The following is a 10,546-nucleotide window of genomic DNA, read 5'->3' as shown; positions in this document are numbered from 1 at the left end:
CTGTAGTCCCAGCTACTCGGGAGGCTAAGGCAGGAGAATGGCGTGAACCCGGTAGGCAGAGGTTGCAGTGAGCCGAGATCTTGCCATTGCACTCCAGCCTGGGCGACAGAGCGAGACTCCGTCTCAAAAAAAAAAAAAGAGTTCAGAGGAGGGTAACGGAGGGAAATCGAAGGCTGTTTCAGAAGGTGCCCAGCAACAAGTGGGACTTAAGCCGGACTCCTGCAACATCCGAGGTGCGCACGCTGGCCCAGGATCCTAACAAATTGCTAGTCGGTGGCTATGAGTCTTAGATTTATCATCAGGGACTCTCCGGGCTCTGCGGACACGCAGAACGCAGGCGCCACGCAAACCAGCCCCGCCCTTCCACCCCTCCCCGCGCTCCCCGGCCCCGGGCGCGCCGCCTGGAACCCTCCCGGGCCTGGCTGGGGGCGGGCGAACGAGGCCCCACCTCTGCCGGGAGCGGGACGGGCGCGCAGGCGCAGTCTCCCCAGGTTGTAGACGCTGCGGCCCGGCCCGGCGGGGTGAGTTGAGAACGCGGCGCTTTGGTCGCAGCGGCGGTATGGTCGCCGCAGTTTCTCGGTCGTCGCTTCAGCGACCTTGACCCCCTTGTGGGTGGGCGAGGCTGGAAGAGAGGCTCCCCACCCCACTCGGCTTCCTGATCCCTGGGGGCACCGGGCGGTCACCGAGGGCCGTGTGAGTGCCGCTCTGCCGGCTCCGGGTCCATGCGGCTGCGGGAGAAGCCCTGGGCGTCGGGGCTGGCCTGGGAGGGGCCCGAGTCCCCTGGTGACCTGGGCGCGCGGCGGCCCCACACCTTTCCGTCCGCCTCATCGCGGCGCATTTCTCTTCACATCCTCGGGGTGTGTGTGTGTTGGTGACCGGAGGAAGCCTGTCTAATGACTTTCTGGAAGCGTCGTGTATTAGGAGCTCCGGGGCCGGACTGCTTGGGTCCGCATCTCCATCCACCGCTTACTGGCTTTGGGACCTCTGCAAGTCACTTCACTTCTCTTTCTCAGTTTCAAGTGTAAAATGCGGAAAATAATAGCAACTTACCTCCTAAGGTGGTTGTGAGGGTTGCGTGGGTTAATATTTGTGAAGTGCTTAGAACTGAGCATGATACACAGCAAAACCATAAGTGCTGCTCATCTTTTTGAGCTTGGTATATAAAAGGAGATAGTGACCTTTTCTTCTCTTTCCAACCCCCATAAATAATTGCCCAAGAGTAGGAAAAAAGGATTTTTTTTTCTTAAGGATATGGGCTTTTTGCATAGCCTGTTTAAAAACAAAGCTTTCTAAACAACTTAGTTGCACATCCTACTTTAGAGAAAAGACAAGTGTTAAGTGATGGTGACTTGAAAACTGTAAAGTTTATTGTTTGGAAAACCGCATGAGAAAAATGGCCAGAACATATTTGTGCTAAAAAGAGTTAACATAGCAGGCCTTAAGACTGTTATCCTTAGAAAGGACTGCTTGCAATGTTGGTGCTTGTTTGGCATCTGGGAACTTAGATTTTTGGGTTTGTGCTGAACAGTATGTTTTATGCCGAAATTACCAGCTTCTGTAAAAATCCGGGACACCAAGTCTTTAATGGGCTTCCCTGCGCGGAAACTGCTGCATTTTCACTGATGGAGGAAGGATGTGTTTTGTTTGACCCCTCTTGGGAGGGAGACCGCATAAGGAGCCTACACGTGATTCCTCCAGACTCCGCTTGTGTCTTTTTCTATTATGATGAGCCTTTATATGCATACTGCATTGTGTAATAAATGTCAGCCATGAATTCAACTATATGGTGAGGCCCGTGCATCCTATCAAAGCTCTAAATGTGGGGGAGATCACGGAGATCCTCAGCCATAGTTTTGTAAATTTGTATAAAGGTAAGGGATATAAGTGCCATTTTTTTACAAGGATATATTTCCTAGTGGTACTGGGCTTTTAGTGTAACCATCACCTGAATAATGTACATTGTGTCCATTAAGTAATTTCTCATTCCTCACCCCACTCCCATTCTTCCCAGTCTCCAGTGCCCAGACACAATTTTGATGATAAAAAGTATTGGAAGCTCTAATAATTGGACTTTTAATTTTGCCCTTTTGCCTCAAATGGAAATTGGAAAACTACAGATAAATAATTGCCGAATTGTGGGTTACTGTACCAAATGATTTTGTCTGTTTAGACGTATTACATATGGCAGAAAAATCATCAGAAATTGCCTCTACATTACCAAGTTAAGTTTGAGTCAGTGTTTTTGAAAAAAGGCACAGGTTGCTTACAGTATGTAGGTCAAATGCCTGGTTTTGTTTATTATTTTGCTAGCATTATCTGTGTTAATGCTCATCTAAATCAAGAGCTTATCTGTACCACAGCGGGAAAATATAATCAGTTTCTCATAGGCCATTTTCCCTGTACTTTATTAGTTATACCTATCTCTTTTCAGGGCATCAAATTTAAATTGATGGAGGTAGGTTTGCAAATTTGGGGTTAGAAAGATCAAATTTGCCATCTGCTTATGTCTCTTTTCCCTTATAAAAGACTAGATCAGTTTTTGATAAGTTAGTTGGGAGTTGGAGGGGTTAGAGGTTTAAGGAAAGTGAAGAAGATTTGAAATGGCTCTGTGGATAGTATGTAAGTTGACCAGAAGGTGAAGTGAATAATAATGGACCTAGTCTGCTTTCTTAAGAGACTTTCTCCCGACGTGGAGAAAATGGTTAATTGGGTTCATCTAGGATTGGGTTCTGCGAGAGAGGTGATGTAGTCCTTAAGGCTCTGCACAAGTATTCCGGTTCACCTATTTTTGGGTACATGTAGTGCTGCACTCTTTGTACATGGGCAACCCCTCTCCATGTCTGCTTGAAGTTAAATGTGCCATGTGACTTGCTTTAGGAAGCAGCTCTCCATTTGCCATTTCCACTTCTCCCTGCCCTGCCGTAAGGGTCATGGAAGGACTTGTTGAGATGCAGCCTCTTGTCAGCCTGGAACTATAGGAAAATATGAGTGGCTGATCAGGCAAGTTGGAAGAACTGGGAAGTTGCTATCAGAGAAGGGGATACTTAAATTAGTGATTTTATAAGGTGGAACTGTGGGGGAGAGTAGATGAGGAAGTTTGGAGGGAGAAGGTAGAGATGAAGTGCTCAAGGAACTCAGAGGCTTTTTACATGTTCCTAACCCGGAAGCCCTTAATTTATTGCAACTTGGTTCAGTAGTGATGACCGTTGGACTTAATGGTAAACTTGAAAGCTCCCTTACTGTGAATTATGGAATGAATAAATCAAGATTTGGAATTTAGTACTGAATTGAAAGATTCATTACCTTGATCATTGAAAAGTAAGTCAGCAACCATGAAAATTGCGATGTTGCTTAGCCACCAGGCAGGAGAGTAAAAGGTAGGCTAAGCTACTCTAACAGAGACTCCAAAATATAGTAGTTTTAAAAAATGCTTAGCTTGTATCTAAAATCTTTGATAATTAACTGAATTTTTAATAAATATAAGGGATAGAGGTAAATAACACCATGAAGAAAGAGACAAATTCAGTGTGAGACATTATATAACTTTGCTGTCGAAAGAGTATTCTATGGGCCCCCAGCAGTGGCTTCAGTTAGAAGCTTTTTAGATAGGTAGAATCTCAGGTCTTGTGCCAGACTTGTTGAATCAGAACTTTCATTTTAACAAGACCCTCATGGTGACTCATGCACTGGCCTGATCTCTTTAAAAAGCTAAAGTCTTAGGCAAGTAAAAGGTTGGAAGAACTGTTCTGTTAATAGATTAAAAGATACTAAAGAGACATAACCAATATCAAGTGCAAACCTTGATTGAATCTTTTTCAAAAAACCAGCTATAGAAGACAATTTAGGGTCAACTAAGGAAATTAGAATATGATGGAATATGAGATGATATTATAAAATTATTAATTTTCTTAGATATGATTACATTGTTATATAGGAGAATGTGCTTATTTTTAAGAGATACATGCTGAAGTATTTAGGGATGAACTGTCAAGATCTCTACAATTTTCAAATAGTTCAACTATATATATATACGTATATATATATATACACTCACATACATATATGTGTCTCTCTATACACACATATTGATATTTAGATAAAAACAAACATAGCTAATTGTTAATAGGTGTGGAATTGGTGGGGCACCATGGCTCATACCTGTAATCTCAGCAGTTTGGGAAGCCAAGGCATGTGGATTGCTTGAGCCCAGGAGTTCGAGACCAGCCTGGGCAACATGGGGAAATCCCATCTCTACTAAGAAATACAAAAAAATTATCTGGGCATGGTGGTGTGCACCTGTAGTCCTAGCTACTTGGGAGGCTGAGGTGGGAGTATCACCTGAGCCTGGGGAGGTCGAGGCTGCAGTGAGCTGAAATCAGGCCACTGCACTCCAGCCTGGGCCATCGGAGTGAGACTCTGTCTCAAAAAATAATAATAGCTGGGCACGGTGGCTCACGCCTGTAATCCCAGCACTTTGGGAGACTGAGGTGGGTGGATCACGAGGTCAGGAGATCGAGACCATTCTGACTAACACAGTGAAACCCTATCTCTACTAAAAATACAAAAAAAATTAGCCAAGCCTGGTGGCACACGCCTGTAATCCCAGCTACTTGGGAGGCTGAGGCAGGAGAATTGCTTGAACCCAGGACGTGGAGGTTGCAGTGAGCCGAGATCCATCTCAAAATAATAATAATAATAATAGTAATAATAGTATAAATGTGGAATCTAAATAGTATATGAGTGTTCATTATACTGTTATTTTAACTTTTGTAGATGTTTAAAATTTTTCATGATAAAAAGCTAGAGTGAAAAACCCCCAAAAATGTAGTAGCTTAAAAAGATAGAAATTTAATTTTCTCTTAATATTCCAGTGCTAGTTGTACAACACAGGTATAGAGTGGCTTTACTATGCTTGGCTTACAGCTTCCATTTTTGATCCAGTATGGCTCATCCAGCTCCTACTATTTCCTTGCTAGCAGAAGGGAGGAAAGGGTAAAGAGAACTCATTATCCAGAAGCAATACTTACTCCGTTGATGAAAACTTTAGTTTTGGTCATTCATCTGGACATCATATATTTAGGGGTTGTGTCTTGGTTCAGCCTGGTATAGCAAATTATTATAGACTGGGTGGTTTAAACAACACAGACTTATTTCTCACAATACTGGGAGCTGGGAAGTCCAGGGTCAAGATGCTGGCAAATCTAGTATCTGGTGAGGGCCTTCTTCCTGGTTTATAGATGGCCATCTTCTCGTATATCCTCATGTGGATACAAAGGTAGCTTTCTAGCCTCTTATTATAAGAGGCCAGTCTCATTCATGAGGGCTCCACCTACATGACCTAATTACCTCTCAAAGGCTTCACCTCCAAGTACCATCACTTTGGGGATTAGATTTCAACATATCAATTTGGAGTGGGGACACAAACATTTAGTCCATAACGGTATAGTTGGCAAAAGCCAATGGAATATACCATGTGTATACTGATTTAACAAAGATTTATTTCATTTCAAATGATGTTCCCCTCTTCTTCCTCTGTTGATTTCCCGGACCAGTTGAAATTGAAGTCATTTCAGTTTTAATACACATTAAATAAAATATAAAATTTTAATTTTGAAGACTAAAATGTATGAATTTTTTTCCCTCAATCCCTTCAGTAAATAACAGATGCGGGTGAAAGATCCAACTAAAGCTTTACCTGGGAAAGCCAAAAGAAGTAAAAGGCCTACTGTACCTCATGATGAAGACTCTTCAGATGATATTGCTGGTAAATTGTGATATTTGGCATCCCAAATAGCGTTGAGAAGAAATAACAATGCAGTTGACCCTTCAACAACATGGGTTTGAACGCTGAGGATCAACTTGTACACAAATTTTTTTCCACCAAACCTAGATGGAAAATACACTATTCTTGGGATGCGTGAAAACTGCATACTTGGCAGGCTGACTTCCTAAATGCAGATTCCACAGGGCCCACTGCGGGACTTGAGTATGCACAGATTTGGGTATATGTGGGGAGGTCCTAGAACCAACTACCCCACCCCACCTCCCTGCCTCAAGTATCTGAGGGAAGACTGTATATGTTTATATGTTTTTAATTAAGAAATCTGTTACTCTATTTTTACTGTTTTCTGCATAAATATTAGAATCACCTTTTCTAGTTCCAAAAAATCCTGTTGGCATTTTTATTAGGATTTTGTTTAGTTTATAACATGAAGTAACTTAGATTGGCTTTTTTTTTTTTTTTTTGGTCTCTTTCTCATGGCCTATTAAAACCATGTCACCAAGCCACCAGAGCTTGGCAGATGGCTTTTGGGAGCTGCTGGCCTCAGGGCTTGGTTTTCTCTTTAGCCTCATGCTTTTGATTTGGGCCTCTGAGGATTTTCCTCACTTTCTTGCTAGTTCTCTCCATTTAAAGGGATATTTTTAATATATTTTTTCCATTTTAGGTATGCATAGTTGCATACAGCTATACACAAACACACTCACATATGAGTGCCTATGTCTTCTGAAATCCGAATAAGTTCTAAGGATTGTACCAACGTCAGCTTCCTGGTTTTGATATTTTACTATAGCGGTGCAAAACATTAACATCAGGGGAGGCTCAGTGAAGGGTGAATGAGAACTCCTTGTATATTTCTTTATACCTTCCTGTGAATCTAAAATTAGTTCAAAAATTTAAACTCTAATAAATTAGGGACATCAGATAAGGTCCTAATGATATTTAAAGAGATAATTCAGACATCCTACAGTGCAGCAAACTGGCTATCGAAACATCATCCAATTTTAGTACATGTATAGCTTTGTATAACCACCACCAATCAAGATACTTGACTGTGTCATCACCACTCTATGTGCTGTCCATTTATAGCAACACCCTCTGCCTTGCGTCCATTGCTCCCTACAACCATGAATCTCTTCTCATTCTATAATTATGTTATTTCATGAACATTATATAAATGGAATTATATAGCATATGTCTTTTGAGTTATTTTGTGTGTTCAATCTCTGCTTTTTAGTTAACAGCATTTAATACTTTTGAGGTTTGCTCAGTAATGGTAGCACTTTGGTGTAGCAAAGAAAATGTTGAGATTTTGTTTTATCTTATTCAGTAGGTTTAACTTGCCAACATGTAAGTCATGCTATCAGCGTGAATCATGTAAAGAGAGCAATAGCTGAGAATCTGTGGTCAGTTTGCTCAGAATGTTTAAAAGAAAGAAGATTCTATGATGGGCAGCTAGTACTTACTTCTGATATTTGGTTGTGCCTCAAGTGTGGCTTCCAGGTAAGAAAAGTATTATTTATATGTGAGTTTGTCTGAAATGTTTTCCTTAAATGCTTATTGTGAGTTGGACTGTTGGTCATGCATAGGAGTTAAGATAAATTTATTCCAATTTAGATAGAAATTTTCCAGGAATGAACTTAAAAATGATTGTTAAGGTAAAGTAAAAGGTATGCTATGTTCAGAAAGTAATCAGGTGTGGTTTATAAATACTTGCAGAGGGAATTCAACCTATTTGCAGTAGTTCCCATATCTGGACCAGTCTTTACCTTTTGTATTTACTTAGGAAATGGATCTACCTTTCAGATTAATTTTTTTCTCTCTCAAAACAGATTATTCTGCTGCTTTTGCAAAGTAATTTAAAATCTTAAAGTTTAAAAGTTATTGATATCTGTAATAAAGGAATTTTTTAATGAAATTAAAAGTATATACTTTTTTAAAAAAATAAGAGAAATCTTCATTATCTCACACAAAATGTCCAGAAGTAAGGCCACTTCAGGATTAGTTAATTTAATGGAAAGAACATTAAAAACTGAGGTTTATTCTGTTTTCTGCTGTGCCATCCTCAACCTCATGGTTGTGTTCCTCTTAAAAAACAAAAAAAAAAAACCTTCTGGAAAGATTCAGCGGATTTGACTTCCCCTCATGTTGCATTAACCAGAATTGCATCTCATTTCTTTACTTACCTAGTGAGGGAAATCGCTATGATTGGTCTGTGTCTCAGTAGTTCTCAGTGGGCTGGGGTGAAGTTGTGTACGGGATTGGGAAATGTGTGTTTGCGGAAGGGCACCACTGGCCTGCCAGGATGCTGGGTGTTCCACAGTGTGCACATTTTTAAATGATAGGGAAATTAACTTTGCCCATGATTGTTTTAGGTAAATACTGTATATTGAGCATGTTAGCCTGTTGGCAAGAAATTAAATTTAATGAGAATCCATATTACTTTTTTGAAACTTTCTCCTCTGGCCTGAAATTAAAAACAAAACAAAACTTTTCAGTATAAGTGTGAGTATAATTTAAGTTTTGATTAATTTGAAACAAACATTTGTAAGTCATACAAAATAAAATTCTGTTCATCTTCAGGGATGTGGTAAAAACTCAGAAAGCCAACATTCATTGAAGCACTTTAAGAGTTCCAGAACAGAGCCCCATTGTATTATAATTAATCTGAGCACATGGATTATATGGTAAGTTAAATTTTGTTAGTTCTTGTGTCCACTAACCACAGCCCCCCAATTTTTTTTTTTTCTTTAAGCTTTTAAGGTAAAATATTTAAAGATGTTCTATCAGCTTATGGTTTTTTAACCTGAACACAATCTATGGGATACTTCAAGAAAATTAATATTACCTGTGAATATAAAATTTAAATTGGAAAAATTTTAACTATCTCTCTACTTTTTGTTGTTGTTGTTGTTGTTGTTGTTGAGACAGAGTCTCACTCTGTCGCCAAGGCTGGAGTGCAGTGGCGTGATCTCAGCTCCCTGCAATCTCTGCCTCCCGGGTTGAAGCAATTCTCCTGCCTCAGCCTCCTGAGTAGCTGGGACCACAGGCGCATGCCGCCATGCCTGCCTAATTTTATGTGTTTTAGTAGAGACAGGGTTTCACCATGTTGCCCAGGCTGGTCTTTGAACTCCTGAGCTCAGGCAATATGCCCTCCTTGGCCTCCCAAAGTGCTAGGATTACAGGTGTGAGCCACTGCGCCCGGCCTCTCTACTTTTCTCTATCATTTTCCTTGTATAATATAAAGAAAAATTCTTTTTAGTTGATATTTTTGGTAGTGAACTTGCTAATACAGAATTCTAGTGTTGTAGAGAAGGAAGATACTTCAAGCAGTCAGGTCATTTTCTGAAGGGAGAGGGAAGAGCTGGGCATAAGTAGCTTGTAAAAACTTTTCAGGTCATTCTGCTCTTTAATCCTGGTTGAGAATCTAGTCCAGTTTCCTATGTTACCTGTAAGGAAACTATGTAATATTTACCTTTTTGTGGTTATGAAGTAAAAATCCAGGTACTAAAACAAGTTTTTTGTGGGGCGTGATGGCTCACACCTGTAATTCCAGCACTTAGGGAGGCTGAGGTGGGCGGATCACTTGAGGTCAGCAGTTTGAGACCAGCCTGGCCAATATGGTGAAACCCCGTCTCTACGAAAGATACAAAAATTAGCTGGGCGTGGTGGCGCACGCCTGTAGTCCCAGCTGCTCAGGAGGTTGAGGCAGGAGAATCGCTTGAACCTGGGAGGTGGAGGTTGCCACTGCACTCCAGCCTGGGTGATAGAGTGACACTCCATTTCAAAAAAACCAAAAACAAGTTTTTTTATTTTCTAGTTTCTTCTTAGCATATCACACTGTTTTGGTAGTATAAATGGACACTATGTTGAAATGCTTCCTCTGTGTTTTACAATAATTTTCCAACTTGAATCTATGGACTCCTAAGCGTTCCTTGAATGAATTTTCAGGAGTCTCAGATTTTCTTTAACATAAAAATATTTTGTCTAAAATTAATATAAGGGTATTTTGGCTGACAGAAGAGGTCATCATCTTTAATACAGCCAGAAGGGTTGGACACCAGCTGCATTTGTGTTTTTCTTTGTTGTTGTGAGTCCCAAGTAGTAGTACTGGGGAGAATGAGGAAAGAACAGAGGGAACTTAATATATAAATGATGCATTGGAACCAAGGGAGACAGCAGTGGTGCCATAGTGTGGCAGTTCAATAAGGATTTCACTTTAGCGGTCTCAAACTCTAGGTGCATCAGAATCTCAGGGAGATCTTGTTACGACAGATTGCAGAGAAATTCTAATTTAGTAGTTCTGGGGTGGACGAGCCAGAGAATTTGCATTTAACAAGCTCCCAAGTGTTGCCAGTGCTGCTGGTCTGGAGACCACAGTTTAAGAGTTACTGAATTAGAAAAAGGTGGGTAAGAAGATTGTGAACATGTAATGTAGCATTGGTGTAATGCATTATGTTTTTTGGTTTTTTTTTTTTTGAGATGGAATCTCACTCTGTCACCCAGGCTGGAGTGCAGTGGCGTGATCTCGGCTCACTGCAACCTCTGCCTCCTGGGCTGGGAGCGGCTGGAATTACAGGTGCCCGCCACCACGCCCTGCTAATTTTTGTATTTTTAGTAGAGATGGTAGTTCACCATATTGGCCAGGCCAGTCTCGAACTCCCAACCTCAAGTGATCCTCCTGCCTTGGCCTACCAAACTGCTGGGATTACAGGTGTGAGCCACTACACCCGGCCATAATGCATTATGTTTATAAAACACTTTGAA

General features: G+C 41.0%; 1 protein-coding gene across 7 annotated transcripts in view; it reads left to right on the top strand.

Annotated features, from left to right (window-relative positions):
• Window positions 1-450: 450 nt before the first annotated feature.
• The window catches only part of USP45 (ubiquitin specific peptidase 45), a 79,449-nt gene continuing 69,353 nt past the window's right edge, over window positions 451-10,546 (top strand). For 3 of the 7 annotated variants that reach the window (XR_008680936.1, XM_055391185.1, XM_055391187.2), the window contains exons 1-4: window positions 459-521; window positions 5,655-5,764; window positions 7,110-7,282; window positions 8,363-8,466. Coding sequence is in view for 6 of the 7 variants with exons in the window: in XM_055391185.1 (XP_055247160.1) it covers window positions 5,665-5,764; window positions 7,110-7,282; window positions 8,363-8,466 (377 nt within the window). In the remaining variant the exon portion in view is untranslated. Of the gene's footprint in view, window positions 1,059-5,654; window positions 5,765-7,109; window positions 7,283-8,362; window positions 8,467-10,546 lie in introns of all 7 variants that reach the window. The other 4 variants (XM_063707791.1, XM_055391184.2, XM_055391183.1 and 1 more) reach the window with 3 other exon arrangements.

The sequence above is a fragment of the Gorilla gorilla genome, chromosome 5 (assembly GCF_029281585.2).
Source record: "Gorilla gorilla gorilla isolate KB3781 chromosome 5, NHGRI_mGorGor1-v2.1_pri, whole genome shotgun sequence".
NCBI lineage: Eukaryota > Metazoa > Chordata > Mammalia > Primates > Hominidae > Gorilla > Gorilla gorilla.
This window is presented reverse-complemented; position numbering and strand designations above follow the sequence as displayed.